The 19,851-nt window shown below is 49.4% G+C and overlaps 1 protein-coding gene across 2 annotated transcripts; it reads left to right on the top strand.

The window, feature by feature from the left end:
* The first annotated feature begins 415 nt into the window (after positions 1-415).
* On the top strand, positions 416-10,725 carry LOC136533673 (respiratory burst oxidase homolog protein E-like). 2 transcript variants are annotated; one of them, XM_066526216.1, is made up of 14 exons: positions 445-1,511; positions 1,640-1,799; positions 1,990-2,038; positions 2,358-2,471; positions 2,621-3,121; positions 3,542-3,961; positions 7,894-7,989; positions 8,794-8,909; positions 9,000-9,170; positions 9,256-9,415; positions 9,518-9,703; positions 9,815-9,943; positions 10,079-10,157; positions 10,239-10,725. In XM_066526216.1, exons 1-14 carry the CDS (start codon positions 803-805, stop codon positions 10,346-10,348), a joined length of 3,000 nt encoding a protein of 999 aa, XP_066382313.1. In that variant the 5' UTR covers positions 445-802; the 3' UTR covers positions 10,349-10,725. The 2 variants fall into 2 exon arrangements, with proteins under 2 accessions (XP_066382314.1, XP_066382313.1); XM_066526217.1 differs by lacking the exons at positions 9,518-9,703; positions 9,815-9,943; positions 10,079-10,157; positions 10,239-10,725 and having other exon boundaries at positions 416-1,511; positions 9,000-9,151; positions 9,256-9,409.
* The last annotated feature ends 9,126 nt before the right edge of the window (positions 10,726-19,851 follow it).

The raw sequence follows: 19,851 nt of genomic DNA, 5'->3' as shown, positions 1-19,851 counted from the left end.
CGTGGCCGTGCGTCACAAATCATAAGTTAAATAGGCAATTCATTAGCAAAATTGTATCGAACGTCGTAAATAGCTGAAGGAAAGCACTAGTCACACCCGTCTCTCTGAAAACGATCCTTCGTTTGCGTGTTTGGAGGAGCGCACTGCTCGCACCATAGACAGTGAATCATGCTGGATTTTGCAACAAGGAACGCGCCGCGCCGCACCGTCCAGAGTCCACTGCGTCTCGCTCGTTTGGAAGCGTCTGTCTGAGGTTCTCCAAATCCACACCAGGCCAGCCCACCGACCGACCGACCGCGTCTCCCACGTCCTCCGAACGAGCACCGCAAACTCGTGGCGCATGGAGCTTTCGTGTTGGGGGCGTCAGGCGTGCCGAGGACTGTACCGCACACACCCACCCAGCCCAGCGCAGCCACAGCCCGCCTCCAAAAAGCGCTGCTCGTTCCGGCACTCGTTGATAAAGCGGGCGACGCAGCGAGAGCGGCCAAAAGCCAAGCTCGCCCAGAGCGCCGTGGCAGAACCGCAGGACGCAGCAGCTAGCCGAGCACCGCACCGCGAAGCAAACGAGAGAAAAAAAGTAGCGCGAGGAGGCCGCGCCCGCGAAGGAATCACCGGCCCGCGCCCACCGCCCAGCCGCTGCTGCCTGGTGCCTGCCCAGGGGACGGACGGACGGCCGGACGCATTGCGGTGCGGACTGGAACTAGGGGTAAGATAACAAAAGGGCCGGGCCTGGCGGGGCGCGCAACCATCGCCGTGCCGCCTTGGAGAGGAGGACGACAGCTCTCGCGCCGCGGCAGCCGCCATGTGGACGCCGTCGCGTGGGAGCAACGCCAGGCGCAGCGGCCACCGCCGCATCGCGGACTACCTGGAGGACGACCAGACCACCACCACCGCCACCGACGCGTCCGACAACGAGTCCTACACTACCGCCTATGGGGAGGAGTTCTTCGCAGCCGCCGGGAGCGGCGGCGGCAGCGGCACGCTGCCGGCATTCCTCGCGGACCAGGGGGACCTGGTGGAGGTCACGCTGGAGCTGGACGAGGAGTCCATGGTGGTGCGCAGCGTCACGCCCACCAGCGCCGCGCTCTACGGCGCCGCCTCATTCCCGGCGCCGCCGCCGCCTCCCGCGGGGTTCGGGGTGTCGCCGTCGCCGCGCCGCGCGCCGTCCGAGGGCGGCGCCGGCCGCCTGAGCCGGTGCTCGTCGACGTCGTCGCGGATACGGAAGAAGTTCGCGTGGCTGCGGTCGCCGTCGCCGTCCCCGTCCCCGTACCGCCCCACGCCCGTCGAGCTGCAGCGGGAGGCGGCCATGGCGGCGCGCGAGCGGCGGAGGGAGCAGGCGCAGCTCAACCGCTCCCGCGCGGGCGCCAGGCGCGCGCTCAAGGGCCTCCGCTTCATCAGCCGCACCACGGGCTCCGTCGAGGCCGCCGAGCTGTGGCGCCGCGTCGAGGAGCGATTCAACGACCTCGCCCGCGAAGGGCTGCTCTCCCGCGACGACTTCGGCGAATGCATCGGTACGTCGTGCTGCCGCTGCTGCTTGGCTACAATTCACATTGTTATCCGCACATGCGAGAAAGCAGCTCGATCTTAATTGCGACGTCCTTGTCCGCGCATGGCGGCGCTCCGCACCCAACTGATGCAGGAATGGTGGACTCCAAGGAGTTCGCGGAGGGCATCTTCGACGCGCTGGCGCGGCGGCGGCGGCAGAACCTGGAGCGGATCACCAAGGAGGAGCTCTACGACTTCTGGCTCCAGATCTCCGATCAGAGCTTCGACGCGCGGCTCCAGATCTTCTTCGACATGTACTGAGCTAAAATTTCACGCGCCCCCCATTTCTCTTTCTTTCTTGCCCCGGATCCCAAGTAACGTCAGAAATCGATCCGTCCCCATTCCCGATGCGTGCGCACCTGCACTGTGGCACGCTTTGCCCCCCGCAGATTCTTGATAAGCTTCTTCTTCTCCTTCTGGTGCCGTTCTCGGCCCCAAATTCAGGGTGGACACCAACGTGGACGGGAGGATAACGAGGGAGGAAGTACAGGAGGTAACTTGTTTAACCACACTTTTCTAATGCTCTTTCTTCACTCCTCTCTGTGCATGATGCATCGTCTCTCTGTTTTTAGCTCAGCTGCCACCCCAAAAGAGAGCAGAGCACTCGGCACCATTTAGAACCGTATTCTTGCTCTGCTCTGATTACCAAACCGCTGCTGCTAGTGGAGTACCACTAGTGTAGTGTACCACACATACCACTACTCTTGTTTAATTAATTACTCCTATCCTAGTAATTACTGCGGTAAACTACCCACGTGCTCCGCCGCTAATCCAGCTAGTTGTTTGGCTTGGTCTCCCTCCTGCCACCGCAGCTGATCGTGCTCAGCGCGTCGGCCAACAAGCTGGCGAAGCTCAAGGAGCAGGCGGAGGAGTACGCGGCGCTCATCATGGAGGAGCTCGACCCGGAGAACCTTGGCTACATTGAGGTACGCGACGCGGGCGGTGGCGTTCTTGGCCGTATGCCCTACGGGCTACGGCGGCTCCTGCCGTCGTCTGTCATTTTTGACTAGTGGAGTTGGAGCACGTGTGCTGCCGCCGTACTGACACGTGTGCTGCCTCTTCCCTGCCTCGCCAGCTGTGGCAGCTCGAGGCGCTGCTGCTCCAGCGCGACACCTACATGAACTACAGCCGCCCGCTGAGCACGGCCAGCGGGGCCCAGTGGAGCCAGAACCTCGGCGTCGGCGGCGGCACGCTGACGGTAACAGGAGGCGGAGGAGACGGCGGCGGCGCCGACGGCGACCACCCGCGGGAGCCTCGCCGGATGAGCTGGGGCGTGCGGAAGGCGGCGGCGCGGGTGCGCGTGGCGGCGGAGGAGAACTGGCGCCGCGCCTGGGTGCTGGCGCTGTGGTTCGCGGCCATGGCGGCGCTGTTCGCGTGGAAGTTCGTGCAGTACCGGCGCACGGCGGCGTTCCAGGTGATGGGGTACTGCCTCCCCACGGCCAAGGGCGCCGCGGAGACGCTCAAGCTCAACATGGCGCTCGTGCTCCTCCCCGTCTGCCGCAACACGCTCACGTGGCTCCGCTCCTCCTGGGCCCGCTTCTTCGTCCCCTTCGACGACAACATCACCTTCCACAAGGTAATTAAGACCGGACTCTACTACTGTGTACGTGCATATTGGGACTCTAATGATTCTGTCCCGGCGGCCGGCGGTAAGTGGAGCCGTACGGCACAGAAGATCCCTTGCTCCCAACCGGGACAATTGTGTGCTGCCCAGGCCCAGTCAAAAGTCAGAGCCGCTTCCCGGTCGGTGAAAGTCCACACGGACCGACAAAATAGTCCCTGCAGGCGGGCCCAGAAGGGCTATTGTCCCAGTCGCTGGTGGGCCCAGCGGCGGTGCCGGTGCCGGTTGTTCTCTCTCGGGAAAGTAACCGGCCACTGTCTGTCCCGTAACGACTCGTGACCGAAGCAAAGACCTTGACGTGCGTTTGCGTTCACTTTTCACTGCCGTAATTATATGCTGTGTTGCTGACTGTTTTTTTCCTGCTCTCGTCGTCAGATGATCGCGACGGCGATCGTGGTGGGGATCACGCTGCACGCGGGGAACCACCTGGCGTGCGACTTCCCGCGGGTGACCGCGGCGAGCCCGGAGGAGTACTCGCTGGTGGCCGGCGCGTTCGGCGCGGACAAGCCCACGTACGCGGGGCTCCTGTCGGGCACCGAGGGCGTCACGGGCGTGGCCATGGTGGTGCTCATGAGCGTCTCCTTCACGCTGGCCACGCACCCGTTCCGCAAGGGCGAGCCCAAGGGCGGCGCCGGCGCGGGCAACGCCGTGACGTCGCGGCTCCCGGCGCCGCTGAACCGGCTCACCGGCTTCAACGCCTTCTGGTACTCGCACCACCTCCTCGGCATCGTGTACGCGCTCCTGCTCGTCCACGGCTACTTCCTCTTCCTCGTCCGGAGGTGGTACGAGAAGACGGTACGTGCATCGATCTTTTTTCCCCCTATACTGCGATGTGATTTATTTCGGTGCATTTTTCATCATCTCATTGCACAATGTTAGTTGCTCGTTGTTTCGAGCGAGCGAACGAGAGAGAGAGAGAGAGCGTGTAGCGTAGCTTTCTGGAGGGTGACCGGCTTTCTGTTTGGCCCGTGGCGCAAAGGCAAAGGTGATGGTAACTGCCCGTCCCGTTGTTCACGACCGCGACCCTTTTCTTGGACACGCCGTTGCTGCTGCTTTTATGTTGCCTTCTTCCAGAAACCACGCCTCGTGGCAATCCGCATTGGCCGTGTTTGGCTGGGGCTGGCTGGCTGGCTGGCTGGGCTGGCCAGCCCCCTCACATGTACATTGTTCCGATGAACCAGCGAGCAGCTCATATAAATGAACCAGCAACGATACGAACCAGCCAACAGAACAGGCTCATTATCCAGAGGAACAAAGAAAAAGGGCAAAAAGGAAAGGAAAATGTGCCACGACTCCTCGGACCACGGCCACGGCAGTTGGCAGGAGACGTGCGATAGGAGTAGGACAGGCGGAATTCAGTGCGTTTGACAGCAAAGTCAGTCAATCATCTGCTCCATCCAGGATTTACCGTGACGATGACACACTGTAGATCGTAGTAGGAGCGCGTCTGCGTGCGTGAAGGGCGGAGGGCCGTGGGACGTGTCGGTGCCGCCGGAGTCAAAGCGGAGCCATGCTTGCCAGCCCAGACCTGCTCTGAGCCTCCGCCCCGGTCGAGATCGTCGAGGGAAACGACGCGTCCGGCGGTCCGGGTCGGGTCCGTCCGGCTAGGCTCTTGAAGAGGTTTACAGGGCAGACGGGGATAGTCGGATAGATACGAATACGGTAGCACGCGGCCCCTTCTTGCCTTCTTCTTCCTCCTCATGGCGGTAGCCCGGGCTAAGCCCGGGCTCCATGTAAATCATGGCCGTATGTAGGGCTAGAGCACGGATAGCCCCCGCTGGCTTCGTCGCTACTGGCGGCAGCAGTCGTCGCTGTGAGCTGTCGCGGGGCACGCGGGCAGGTGGTGATGTGCTCCACCGCTCAGTGCCGGGTGCCACCGCCCGGTACTGACGTGTGGAGCGGTGGCACTCGTCGTCTTGGGATCGGCAGATCCATGGACGGATCGAACAACTGCGCTGCGCGGTTCAGGAGCTCTGCCCACGCTCCCACGCTTGGCATGGATCCTGTCAGCTCAGCTCTGGTCGGCTTACCTTATATTCGGCTTGTTCGGCTTCTTTTTCAGTCGAAACAGTATTTTTCTCTTACAACATATTAGCCAGAACAGTATTTTTCAGCCACTTCCAACCTAAGTTTCAGCCAGCCGAACGGGGCCGTGCCGTACCAGGTCGGGGGTCGCTCTGCCCAGCCGGAACGTGCACGGGGGCCGTGGCTCTTAAAAATCATGGTGTCTTTAAGGCCAGGCCAATTTACATCATTTTCGGCAGAGGACAACTACGGCCAATTATATAAGCTCAGTTTCCTTCATTTCGTTCGTTTTTTCTTTTGATTATGAAACATAGGGCTGGTACGGTTGTATGGCTACACGTATGAGTGTTTATGATGGTCCTACACTTGTTGGTGGATCTGGCTTGGGTAGCGTTGTTGATCAGGCCACTTTCATTTGGATCTTTGCACTGAAATAGGTGGGGATTGCGCTAAGACTACTAATCATCAACGTAGATGGGCCTTATTAGTGCTATCAATGGCCACGGATGCCCCCCCTGCGCTTTACAGGATGGAAGCACTGTTTTAGCAGTACACGGAATAAAACCCCCATCTACTACACATCCATCCATCGCTGGATAATGAATCCATTCTTCCATTTGGATCCATCCTAGAGCCTAGCAGCCTTACCCCACTTTCCCAAGAGGGGCTGCTGTTACACTCATGTCGCTTTAGTTTTTACCACTGCGCCACACTCACCACGCGACGCGACACCCCGAATCTGCAAGCGACGGGCGTCGTCCCATTGCATGCCTTCGCCTTTAAGCTTCCTGTGATGTGATGAGGTATGCGCAGGAAGCTTCTCCTTTGTGCTCCGTTTATTCTTGGTGGTGGCAGTATACCAGCCGGCGCATCTTTATTCCCCCCCTTCTTTCGTCCCACATTTAATTCGCGGCTGGAGTAGAGATGACACATTGTCAATCGATCAGCGGCGCAGCAACCGGCTCGTTTTGACCCAAACCACATGGCCACCGCTCGCTCACCTACTACTGCTGCCCCCGGCCGGCGGCAGTAGGCGACGCGACGACCCGACCTCTTGCTTTCTCCGCTTCCACGTTTGCCCCATGAACTCGTCACTCACACTCAACAGTTTTGTATACATGTGTAAATTTGGCATGGCGTGACTTGGTGCCCGTTCCCGTCTCACCAAACCTCCAGATGAATATGAATGGTGACCTTCACTTAACAAATGCTACTAACAAGTGGAAACGCCTTGGGTCCCTTGCCACATCCACATGTAGGCAGGCAGTGTGGAGGCAGCACAATGTTGTCCAACGATTGCGGTGTTATCTGGGGGGCAACCGGGCAAGGCGGCAGGAGGCCTAAGTTGTAAAGGGACCATGGCATGGGGACGGGGTGAGGAGGGTGGTGCCGACGGCATCTCATTCTCGTCTTGGGATCGAATCCGATTAAAGAGCCTGTCTATACTCTACTAGTCTTGGCGTGCTAGTGAAAGGCAAAAGAGAAACTCAAGATGGAAAGAAAGAAACAATAGGAAATATTTGTGGATTAAAAAAAGAGAGCATGTAGCCTTGTACAGTTGTACTAGCTAGGCGCCACTCGCCCCTAGAAACTTGCCTGCCGTTTGTGACCATGCGTGGAACTTCCCGTGCAGCTCAGTTTCATGCGTGTCTGCGTGGCACGGGGCTTAAGCTGCTCGCTGGTTACCTTTTCTCCGTGGCATGGTGCTGTAGTGGGAGCCTTGTGACGGCGAGAGGTGCCGGTCACTCAGGACCACCTTTGCGTTCTAGGGGAAATGCTGGGGGGTCCTCTGATCTGATGCTTCTCGCAATTCGCAATTGCTTTTCCATAGGCGGCATTGGTTATATCCCAGAGGCGTTGGATTCTGTTTGTTCGGGGGTCGCAGGTGCGATAGGTTCGGCGGGCGGTGATGTTGATGTCAGGCAGAATGGCAGATATATAGGGCGTGTTTGGATGCCGCCTGCCAGGCAGCTCGGATGCCAGCCAGCGTTCCCAGGCGTTCGATTTTGATCGCCTGGGGCTGCGATCGCTTGCCTGGCAGGCAAGCCCAGGCGAGGGCAGCATCCAAACAAGCCCATAGTGCTCTACTGAGTCATCCGAAAAGAATGCCTTTTGGGATCTTGTTGATTAGTATTTGTTCTTTCCTGGATTTCAATTATTCTGAATTTGATAAGCATGTCTCAAGAAAGGCAGGAACTGCGGTTTCTAAACAATTTATTTGATTTGCTTGGATATATGCCATTTCCAATTGCACAACCCGGAAGGTTCAGATGTCAGAAAGTTCACTCCAGTGTCCAGGACAATGCCTGGTAGTTAGAGCTATCCTGGACTACAGCACTACGAGTCTGAATATTTATTGAGCTACTAGAAACTATATCTACTCTATGTATGGGGATAAACGATTCAAGTATTAAACACACTGTGCCGCGTCGCGGCATTCTGGAAGCGCGGGAATCTGACAGCTGCCAAGCTGAGTGGTTCCTCTTGCTATTTTAGTGCGTTTGTTTATCTCAACTCCTTTGGAACTATGCCATGTGGAAATTTCTCCTCACAACTCACAAGCATTCCAGCGGTGCTGTTTGCCTGCCATGACTTTTGCACGCCCTCTAATCATTTCAGCAGCTCTTTTCTCAGAGGCTGATGTTGAGCTTTAACACATCTTTTTTAATGTGCTACTAATACTGATCTCATGGCGGTTTCAGACATGGATGTACATTTCTGTCCCACTGGTGCTCTACGTTGGTGAAAGGATGCTTAGAGCCTTGAGGTCAAATGCTTATACCGTAAAAATTCTCAAGGTGAGTACTGGAGGTAACTGCAATGGCAAATTCATGCAGCTTGCAAGTGTCAATCTTTTTTAATAATCTGTACCCTAGTGCTACTAGTTGGCTATCTCCACATGTTGATTACTTAATATTTCAGACTAGAACGGTTCTTTGATAACTTGCACAAATTGCACTCAAAGAAGAACAAAAGAGAACAACTTGCGCAGATTCAGTAATTAGTGATCCATTACAAGTTCCGATTCGGTGTAGTTTGATACATTATTTTAGCTTCAACGCACATTTTTTTTCCTTTTAAAAAAAGGGGATGTGTATGTGGACAAGCAATGGAGAATGTTGTGGCCTAGTCATGCTGTCACAACTAGGACATCCACAAAAGAATATAGGCCCTACTCGAACATTTTCTGTCCTTCAGAAATTGCCTGTCACTCTCTAATGATTTCCATGTCTCGAAGGTCCATGCTTTTGGTTGATTGTTTATTACTTTATTCTTTCCTGTGTGCTCTTCTGCCAAATCACAACATCAAATACATACGTGTAATTACTGGTTTTAACATCTAAAGGACTTTTCTCATGCTAAGCAGTTTGATAGATGTGTTTCTGTTTTTCTTTTTTCACCATACTGTTAGATCTGAATGGAATAATCATCTAAGTATTAGGTGCTGCAGTAACCATAACAAAGTGTCAAAACAAGAAAGAAGCATGTGCATAAAGAAACTATACATTTAACATAATGTTTTTTACGAAATGACAGAACTTTTTTTTTTGCCAAATAAATCCATCGATGAATATTGTCTTATGTAAATTTCATTACTGCAGGTGTGTCTTCTACCTGGAAATGTATTGACCATAACAATGTCAAAGCCCTATGGATTTCGATACAGAAGTGGACAGTACATATTTCTTCAATGTCCAATGATTTCTCCATTTGAATGGTTTGTATGACTCCCGATTTGCATCTCCTCAATCTACTCTTAGTTCTCTGGTTAATTTAGTATTCACCTGCTTGGGTTTTGTGTTTGCAGGCACCCTTTTTCCATCACTTCAGCACCTGGAGATGACTACCTCAGTGTTCACATCCGAACAAATGGTGACTGGACACAAGAGCTCAAGCGCATATTTGTCGAGAACTATTTCTCACCACATCTTAACAGAAGAGCTTCATTTAGCGAGCTAGGTGCGGCAGAACCAAGAAGGTCCATCAAGCTCTTTTCCCCATGGCTGCTTCTTTACACACCTAAATAGAACTGAAACTGAACGTGTTTGTTTTCTATTCCACAGCTTGCCAAAATTACTTGTAGATGGTCCATATGGTGCCCCTGCACAGGACTTTAGAAACTACGATGTTCTACTTCTTGTTGGCCTCGGAATCGGGGCAACACCATTCATAAGCATTCTAAGGGATCTGCTTAATAACATTAAGATAGCTGACGAGTTGATGGTACTGCTTTATCTTAATTTGTTCTCATTTTAACCTTTTTCTGCAGACATGTGAATTCCCACTTATAGCTTACATATCCTTTTGTTTTTTTGCGATTATTAGGACTTGGCAATGGAGACTAGCAGGTCTGAAGACAGCGCCAACAGTTTTAGTGTCTCAACAGCGAGCAGCAACCGGAAGAGAGCATACAGAACAAGCCGTGCACATTTCTACTGGGTCACCCGAGAAGCCGGGTCATTTGAATGGTTCAAAGGGGTGATGAATGAGGTTGCAGAAATGGACAAGAAGGTAGAATTTGCTTCATGCCACATTTCCATCCATCTTGATGTCTGACCGTCCCTTCAGTTTACAATATGCCCACAATATTTCCTATACTGACATTGAACTCGTTGAAACCAGGGTGTCATAGAGCTGCACAATTACCTCACAAGTGTTTACGAGGAACGCGATGCTCGGACAACTCTACTGTCCATGGTGCAGGCTCTGAACCATGCCAAGCACGGCGTCGACATCGTATCAGGAACCAGGGTACGCCAATTCTCTGAAAATAGTTGCCCAAGATTATGTCCAAAGATCCTCTTTCTGTTACTGCAAGTATAAATTTTTGAAAGAACACTGCAAGTATAGTAAATTAAAATTGAGCATTTTATGTGCACTCGGCAGGTGAGGACACATTTCGCCAGACCAAACTGGAAGGAAGTCTTCACCAGGATTGCCTCCAAGCATCCGAATTCAACAGTTGGTAACAATCTGCTCAACCAACTCTAAAATGTCTCCTCAAAATCCACAAGAATGCTTCTGATGCCGCATCATGTGCCTGCAGGTGTGTTCTACTGCGGCGCACCGACGCTTGCCAAAGAGCTCAAGACTCTGTCGCACGAGATGAGCCACAAGACGAGCACTCGCTTCCATTTCCACAAGGAGTACTTCTGAATTTGGGACAGAGAGAATGGGCACTCGATGCTCGTTCTACTGTGATCTGATCTGATCTCGATAGCGGTAGGTACCGGTATAAAGAAGACGGGGAAAATTTTGCACAGATGCAAGACAAAACAAAGCTGACCTCCCTCCTGACCTGGAACTGTACATAGCATAAGAGAACAGATGCACAGGGTTAGTTTAGTAGTACGTAGCACAATTCAAATATATGTTGACAAAGAAAAGAGAGAGAAAGGGCAGGGTAGAGGCTGTTAACTCGAAGATATTGATGATAGACATGGTATACGTGTACACAGTATAGTTAGGTACTATAGGTAGTTATATACGAATCAATGAATATACGAGGAGCCACATGCTGCCATTCTGGAGTCTGGACGTGTCTTCTTCAGGCGTGTTCGTGACTGTTTGTTGCCTGGTGGTTGCCCATGTGAGGAGTTAGTAGCTAAAACGATCCATGCCGTAGCCTGAAAGGCAAGGCAAGTTGGAGGACAGGAGGAGACGTCACACGTGCTCTTCCATGTGAATCTTCCCCGTCCGTGACGCGTGTGAGCGCCCACGTCCTTCGATTCCTTGGCCAACGACCGACGGTTTCACTTCGGCACGTTGGCAACTTGGCAGTAGGAGGAGGAATTTTGCAATGCGTTGGGCCTGGAGTCAGTCAAGGGCCGGCTTGGGTCGCATGGACGAGTTCATCTGTGCCGGACCGAAGCCGCTGGACTCAAAGCCCATCAACAGCACCGGGACCAGCTTACCAAGGCAGGCAGGGCCACACACGCTTTGGACCGCCACCTAGGCCTGGCCCAAGGAAAGGCGTGGGAATCTGGGCTGTCTGTTCGAGCCTACACTAGCATCGTTGACATCGCGAGTCGCGACACCGAGCGCAATGAGCGAACGATGCTCCGCAATACGTCGACGTCAAGCGCGCGGAGCCGCATCATGAACTCAACTTGTCCACCGATGGCGGATGGGCGACGCGGGGTGAGAGCGACTCCGCTGTTGAACTGTGCCTCTATTTGCTGCTGAGAAATCTGCAGATGCTCGGACCCAGACATATGACGGCAGCGGGGCTGCCTGCCCGAGGGCCGAAACCACAATAATAATGGGCTTGGCCGCTTGGCCTCACTACCGTACTGAGGAAGATTCATTCTCGATGGACATCGCATTGTCACTTTGTCAGTTCATCAACAACTCCGATCCTGCCAATCTGACACCCGGCCTGCAGCTGCAAGATTAATTTCCGTTCTATGCTCGCAACAGGAGGTTCGGGAAACGTAGTTCTCCACGCCAGGTTTTATTTCGTCCTTGATGATGGGTGTTACAGAATGTCAAAGTCTGGGCGTTGTGACAAGCTGGTGATGCGGTAGCAAATAAAACCATTGTAGCCCAAATAGACCTGATAAAAATTTTGAACTCCGACTGTTTACGACAATTAGAGCCACACATCGCAAGGGAGCTCGCCACTTGGAACGCCTCCACGCCGCTCTGCCTCTGGCGGGGCCTCCACTGGGCCACGCCCGATGGCCGGCCCCTCCGCTGCGACGCCTCCTCCTCCTCCCGCAACCTGTCCCTCACCACCTTCTATCGCCGGCGACCACCCCCGGCCCTAGTCCGCCTCGTGGTTCTGCTGGAGCTGTGGTGGTTCTTGTGATACTCGCACGTAAGTTGTTCGACGTTTTGCCGAAAAGGATTTTACTTGACGAAATGGTGAGTTCTGTCCATGGCGCCACTTAGCGCCTGATGACCATGGCTGCCTCTGTTTCCAACACTCGGACTGGCCGGGTGGTGGAGGCTGACATTCTTCGTCGGTATGGCTCCTCTGTTACCAGTGATCCATCTTCAGCTGCTAAGGATTTCTTCCTTGTTCTCTCTGTGGGACGTTGTAAATTCCGTCTTTCAGAGCATTTGATTGAGAATCTTCTTCAAGCTGTCATTGGTGGTTCCCCTCGAGCTTTCAGAGTTGTGCAGTTGGATGATAGCCTTTAGGTTCTCAGTGGCCTCTTATCAGGTTGGCTTCCATATCTATAATCTGCGCTCTTTTGAATGTCAAGATTTCAAGGTCTTCTTCCATCTTTGGCACAATGGAGGCCCCAATTTTAAAGTTGAATATCGTAATTGGTGCATTGAGCAAGCTGCTGAATGGATGGAAGTCTCTAAGCGCAAGTCGGTACGTCTTACTGGTGCCAATTCTGTTCCAGTTGCCATTCCTGCTGTTCGCTTTCCTGCTTCGAGTTCCAATTCCATGGAGTTTTCAAATTTTGAATTACCTTTTAATTCTCGTTGTAAATCTGCTTTTATGAGACTTGATTACCCTATCAATGCCCCTAATTATAAGAACGTTCCTATATCACATGCGGGTATTTTGGGCCCAATTCCAGACCCTAGAAGGATTACTAATGGTCATGGGCCTTTAGTGTAGCTTTGCACCAACTGTTTCTCACTGGCCCATGCTAGGCCTACCTGTAATAATCCACCGCGATGCCGAAATTGTCTCGGCTTTGGTCACATTTCTAGAAAATGCAGTCTCTCGCCCTGATCCTTGCGCCTCCTAAATGATCAGAGTGCCCCTTCGAATTCTCGTAATAGTCACTCTACTCACTCGCTGAATGGTGGACCTCAGCAACCTTATATGCCGAGATTTTATCTCTCTGTTTCTGAATACATTAAAGAGTTGGTCGGAATTCAGTCCATTCCCTCCCCTGTCATCATCCTCTGGCGTCGGCCTTGGAGACTCCGGGCTCCAGAGTTCGACGACGGCGGCTCTTCCCCTCCTTCCCTGCTTGAGGTGTCATCACCGTCCTCATCACCACCGTCGATAATCTTTTCGACGTTCGGTGAGTACGTGTCTCGTGTTCTTGACATTCACCATTTGCCTGCTACTGTTCATGTTGCTTGGTCTCTGAAAACCCCAATTGATGCTACAGTGAACCCCGATCCTTCCACTATGGCGTATAGGTTTGTTGACCCAACTCCTTCCATGCCTACTTGGGGTCAGCGTGTGATGGTTCCTGGTCGGCCTGCCATGCATCGAGTTATTACTGGTCGATTGCAGCGAGTCAATAATGATGTCGCCATCGCCTTCATCCATCCTTTACCACACGGTCAGATGAATTTCAATGACATCCAAGGCACTCTCGCTGAATTTTTGAATGTGCAGATGGGCATGCCGTATCAGTCAATCTAGCCCTGCCCATTTGGTCAGGCTTATGTCACCCTTATCCGTATGTCACACAGGGACTCTTTGATTAACAATGACCCTCATCAGTTTGGAAACACTCACATTTCCTTCATTGCCCATGACCGAGCTTGGAATAACAGACTGCAGTGTATACACATGAGGTGTGGTTGATGATGATTGGCCTCAATGTTGACATCTGGTCATATTCTCTGGTTGATAAAGTAGTTTCTCAGTTTGGCAAGCTTATGGTTTGGGAGGAGGACCATGATCATATGGCTAGAGCTTTGGTCAAAGTTAGAGTCACTGGTTTGGATGCCATTCCATGGTTTTTCAATTTTTCTGAAGGTGAAACCCTAGAGTCTGATAGTTGGACAGTCCAGTGCGAGATAATTTCAGCAACAATGTTGGGGGCTCAACCTCAAGATGAGGATTTCCCACCAGAAGATCCAGATGATATTGACCCTAATCATTTTGAGTTCTTTGGTTATGGGCAACCAGGTAATGGGCTAGCTCCTCCTCCAGATGGCCCCAATGCACAGAATCAGTTTGCAGAAGACCAAGGTAACCAAGTTTGGCCCCCTTGGCCTAACCATAATGTAGCCCAGCATGGACAGGGCCATCCTACTGATCAGCTTGGAATTCAGCCCAATATGGATGAAGTACCTCTTTTAATCCCAATTCAGCCTATTGAAGCTCAGCAAGGTGGGCAAGAAAATCATGTTGAGGAAGATGCTTTGGCTATGCCTATAGAAGAAGTCATTCAAAATGTTCAGCATCAGGCTGCAGCCCCTCTAGTGGCTGAAGAACAGGTCTTAGCAATGGATGATGATACAAACACTAATTCAGAAGTCTTTCCACAAGCTCAGTTACCTGTACCTCTAGTGGAAATTGTGCCCTTTCTAGATTTTAATAATCTATAGCCTCTTATGCCTGAAGAGATCCAAGAGGGTGATCTGATGGGCTAGATCAATGGCCAAGAAAATGTTTTTGAGCATAATGAAGACATTCAGCTGGGGATGGTGCAGCTTCAGGACTCCTGGCCTCAACATCCAAGTCTTAGACCTTGCCCTGAAGCAATCAGGCAATGGGTAAGACATTTCTCAGATAATTCTGGTAACTTTTCCTCTATCCTTATCCCTAAACTCTGGATTAATTTCTTCACATTTCTCTTATTACAGTCACCTACTTTTGATTGGGCTAAATCCTTTCTACAATCCAATGCCTAAAATCACTTCAGTTCTGGTCTGTCCACTTTAAATAGTAATGCTACTCTATTTTCCATTCCTCATTCCTGTCCCCAAGTTGATCTTCAGATTTGCTCTAACTTTGAGCATACTTCTTCTGTTGTTCTAGAGTCACTAGGAGAAGATCTTGGTCTTGACACTGAAGGCAGCAACTCCAAGGCTCCTGATAATGTCACCACTCCCAATAATACTCCTAAGAGAAAGGGTAAAGCTCCACTCTCTTAAGTTGATGTCAGAAGAAGCATGAGACTGAAGCTAATCAACAAGGGGTGCAAGTCTTCACCCACCTCTTGCAAGAATAAGAACTGCCTAGGTTGTGCAGCTAAGCCACCCACTATTTCTTCCAAGGTCATCAGAAATTTGGGGGCATCCCTTTGTGGCATCAATCCTGTAGACCTCACTCCAGCAAAGCTCAATGCCATTCTTGATGCAAAGAAGAAGTCTGTGAAAAGCCAGAAAGCTGGCTCATCAACAAGCCAAAATTCTTCAGACCAAGCTAGCCTTTTCTCTAGCCATAGCTCCAAGGATGGAGCTGCAGATCCTAGTACCTAGCTACATAGGATCTTCTTTCTTTTGCCTTTTGTTTAATCAATGTCAACTAGATCTTGGTCTGTCCTTAGTTGGAATGTTAGAGGAATAAACTCTGATAAGAAATGGGATGCTATTAGTGATTGTGTAATGAACTGCAATTGTGATCTAGTTTGTCTTCAAGAGACAAAAAAACAAACTTTTGATCTTATGTTTATTAAAAAGATGTGTCCTCCTTCTTTTGACTCTTTTAAATTCATTCCATCTATTGGAGCTTCTAGTGGCTCAATCACCATCTGGAAGTCTAATTTGTTTTCTGGCTCTAAAGTTTTTGAGAATGAGTACTGTGTGTCTATGGAATTTGTCTCTAATCATAATAATGAATCTTGGATTCTCACAAACATATATGCACCCTATACTGCTCCTGGAAAGATGGTTTTTCTACAATGGTTTAAGAACATCAACATGCCTGATACTGTTAACTGGTTGATAGTGGGTGACTTTAATCTTTATAGAAACCCAGATGATAGAAATAAACCTGGAGGTGACCATCTTGAAATGTACCTCTTCAATGAAGCTATTAATGCTCTTGGCCTAGTTGAACTCCCCCTGAAGGGTAGAAGATTTACTTGGTCAAATAAACAGTTATCCCCACTTTTGGAAAGGTTAGATTGGTTCTTTACTTCTGCTCTCTGGACTATCACCTATCCTAACACCTTTGCATCTTCTGTGGTCAATGAAACCTCTGATCATACCCCATGTGTCATAACAATTTCGACTGTTATTCCAAAGATAAGTATTTTTAGGTTTGAAAACTATTGGATGGAACATGAAGAGTTTATGCCTTTGGTTCAACATACTTGGGCTTCTTCAGTTAATGAAACTAACATGGCCAAAGTCATCACTACTAAATTCAAGAATTTGCGAAGGGTTCTGAAAGATTGGCAAAGAAACTTGTCCAATCTAAAACTGGCTATTGAAAATGTCAAGCTGGTTTTAACTTTTTTTCTGTATCTATAGAATTCAGAGATCTGTCCATCCCTGAATGGAACTTTAAGAAAATTTTAGAGCAAAAGCTTACTAATTTGCTTAGGCAGCAGCACATTTATTGGAAGCAAAGAGGTTCTATTAAGTGGATAACCTTAGGGGATGCTCCCACTAAATTTTTCCATGCTAATGCTTCCATTAAATTCAGGAGAAATCTGATCACTACTCTTGAAAATTCTGATGGCCAATCTTTTACTGAGCACAGTGCTAAGGCAAACTTGATTTGGGATTCTTTTAAAGAGAGGCTAGGGGTTTCCTCTTTTCAGAGTGTAAATTTTCATTTGCCTACTTTTATACATCCAGTCAATGATCTTTCCTTTTTGGTAAACCCAATTCTTAAAGATAAGATTGACTCAGTGGTTAAGCACCTCCCTTTTGATAAAGCCCTAGGCCCAGATGATTTTAACATAGATTTTTTAAGAGATGTTGGCATATTATTTCCAATGATTTTTATAACTTGTGCTCCTCCTTCTTCAAAAGGGATATTTGCCTTCAGAGTTTGAATGGTTCTCACATCACCCTGATCCCCAAGCATGATAATGCAGTAAACATTTTAGATTTTAGACCCATCTCTTTATTTAACATGTCTATTAAGATCCTTACCAAGATTCTAGCCAATAGACTCCAATGTGCTATGCCAAGACTTGTTCACAAAAACTAGTATGGTTTCATTAAAGCTAGATCTATACAAGATTGCTTAGCTTGGTCTTTGGAGTACCTGCATCTTTGTCATCAATCAAGAAATGACATCATCATATTAAAATTAGACTTTGAGAAAGCCTTTGATAAGGTAGAACATGAGCTTATGATTCAGATTATGCAGAGTAAAGGCTTTCCTGATAGATGGATCACTTGGATGAAGATGATCTTTGGGTCTGGTACCTCAGCTGTTCTTCTCAATGGGGTGCCTAAAAAAGTTTTTCATTGTAAACGTGGTGTTAGACAAGGTGATCCACTATCCCCCCTCCTTTTTGCCTTGGCAGCTGACTTCCTACAAAGTATTCTCAATGTAGCAAAGCACCAAGGTTTACTTACTTTACCAGTTGATTTACCATTTGATCAGGATTTCACAATTTTGTAGTATGCAGATGATACCTTAATTTTCATGCAAGGTGACACAAGGCAACTTTTCTCTCTCAAGGCTATCCTTAACTCTTTTGCTGAGTCTACTGGTTTAAAAGTTAACTATGCTAAATCCATGATGGCCCCAACTAATATCAGTGAGCACAAGCTTAATCTTTTGGCTAATACTTTTGGTTGTTCCACTGGCTCATTCCCTTTTACATATCTTGGTTTACTCCTAAGTCTCACAAAGCCAACAGTGGCTGATTTTTGGCCTCTAGTATCTAAATGTGAAAGAAGGTTAGTAACTGTTTCATCTTTTTAAGCCATACTGGTAGATTATAGATGACAAATGTAGTCCTTAGTGCTTTGCCTACATGTACCATGTGCACCTATCTTTTGCCAAAAACTGTGATTAAGCAAATAGATAAATATAGGAAGCACTGTTTATGGAGGGGATATGATATTAACTCCAAAAAACCACCCAAAACAGCTTAGAAACTAGTCTGCAATTCCAAAGAAAATGGTGGTTTGGGTGTTCATGATCTATAGATTCAGAATGAAAGTCTTATGCTTAAGCATCTGCACAAATGTTTCAATAAATGTGATATCCCTTGGATTCAGCTGATTTGGAATTCTCATTACAATAATGAAACAATTCTAGTAAACAACATGAATGATTCTTTCTGGTGGAGGGATGTCCTTAAACTACTTGATTCTTTCAAGGGGATGACATCTATCACAATTGGTGATGGCTCTAAAAGCATCTAGGCCCCTAGTTGAGTTTCAGTGGTTAATGATGACACGAGGTTACTATGACTAACGTGTGTTTTGCAGAGGCAATTTGAGTTAGGTCATGAAAATGGCAATTGATTGGGCAATCATGGTTGTCATGCCCACGTCGATGGAAATTGTTTTGGTTTTCAAAGGATGGACAACAAGGTTAAGGACGGACTAGTTCTAAGTGTCGTTTGGTGTTGAAGAGACACTTAAAGTAGTTTAAGACTTTGTTTTTCCTTTGGCCATACTATTAAGGGGGTATGGACTAGTAGCTTGACCTAGGTGAGTCTAGTAGGTTAGGTGTGGTGCACACTTGTCAAATCTAGCACTAGTTAGCTTAGGAGTAGCCCTAAGATCAATTGGAGCAAACTTTATTCACATAGAATTTCGAGTTGGAAGTGAATGGAGAGTCAAATGATTGACCAGACGCTAGTCTGGTTATGATCGGACGCTAGAGGGTGAGTCCAGTCAGTTCATTTGATCAACTAAAGTCATCTGGTACTAACCAAACGCTGAGTGAAAGTGGACCAAACGCTGGTTGCCCACGTCCGATCAACTCTAGAGAGGTTCCAGAGAAGGATTTTCTTGACCGGGCGCGTCCAGTCCGTGTTGACCGGACGCTGGTTAGGATCCGGTAACTGACCGGACGCTGAACAGTGAAGTGACTAGACTCTGGGTGCCAGCGTCTGGTCAACATTAGTAAGGTTCCAGAGTATGTTTTTCTTAACCGTACACTAGTTAGAGTCCGATCAGAACTTAACGGCTCTTTCTCACACAGTGGCGGGGATAACTGACCGGAGCATCCAGTCACCCTGCAGAGTGCTAACTCAACCTCTAAACATTATGTTTTGATTGAGGGGGTATAAATACTTACTCCACTTGTCCATGGGAGGTTTTTTGCCCATTTGTTCAGCTAAGAAACACCTTGAGAGTGTAAGAGAGGGCAAGAGCCTAGTGAGGTGATTGAGATTTGAGAATCCAAGATTAAGGTCCTCATTAGTGCAAGGAGAGTAGCAAGTGTGCATCCACCCTTCTCATTAGGCATGTCATAGTCAAGTGAGAGTTTGTGCTTGTTACTCTTGGTGATCGCCATCACCTAGACGGCTCGGTGGTGATTGGGAGTTTGATGATCATCCAGCGGAGCCTGTGGATGACCCAACTCAAGTTATGAGTGGTTGTGGGCGATTCACCGTGATGGAGTGTCGAAGAATCAGCCCATAGAGAGCACTTGGTTCTTGCGCGGATCAAGGGGGGCTACACCCTTGCGCAGGTGCTCAAACGAGGACAGGTGGGAAGCGGCGACTCTCTGATACGTTAGGAAAACATTGTCATGTTCCTTTCTCTCTCTTTACTCTGAGCATTTACATTGGAGCAATTTATTTCATGTCTTTAAATTCCAAGAATTGCCATGCTAGAGTAGGATTGGAACCTAGGGTGCAAAACTTTTATGCGTAAGATCAATAGAAACATATTCTAGGCACAAGGGATGAAGTGGGCTAAGTGTAGTGTTTAATTATTGTAAAGAATTTAGAATTAGCCCAATTCACCCCCCCTTCTTGGGTATCTTGATCCTTTCAATTGGTATCGGAGCCTCATGCTCGCTTAATTAGGCTTAACTGCCTAGAAAAAGATATCCCACGGGGATGGACCTCCTCCTATCT

Source organism: Miscanthus floridulus, unplaced genomic scaffold (genome assembly GCF_019320115.1).
Source record: "Miscanthus floridulus cultivar M001 unplaced genomic scaffold, ASM1932011v1 os_1094_1_2, whole genome shotgun sequence".
Taxonomy (NCBI): Eukaryota; Viridiplantae; Streptophyta; class Magnoliopsida; order Poales; family Poaceae; genus Miscanthus; species Miscanthus floridulus.
The sequence above is the reverse complement of the archived record's forward strand: the minus strand, read 5'-3'. Positions and strand labels throughout refer to the sequence as shown.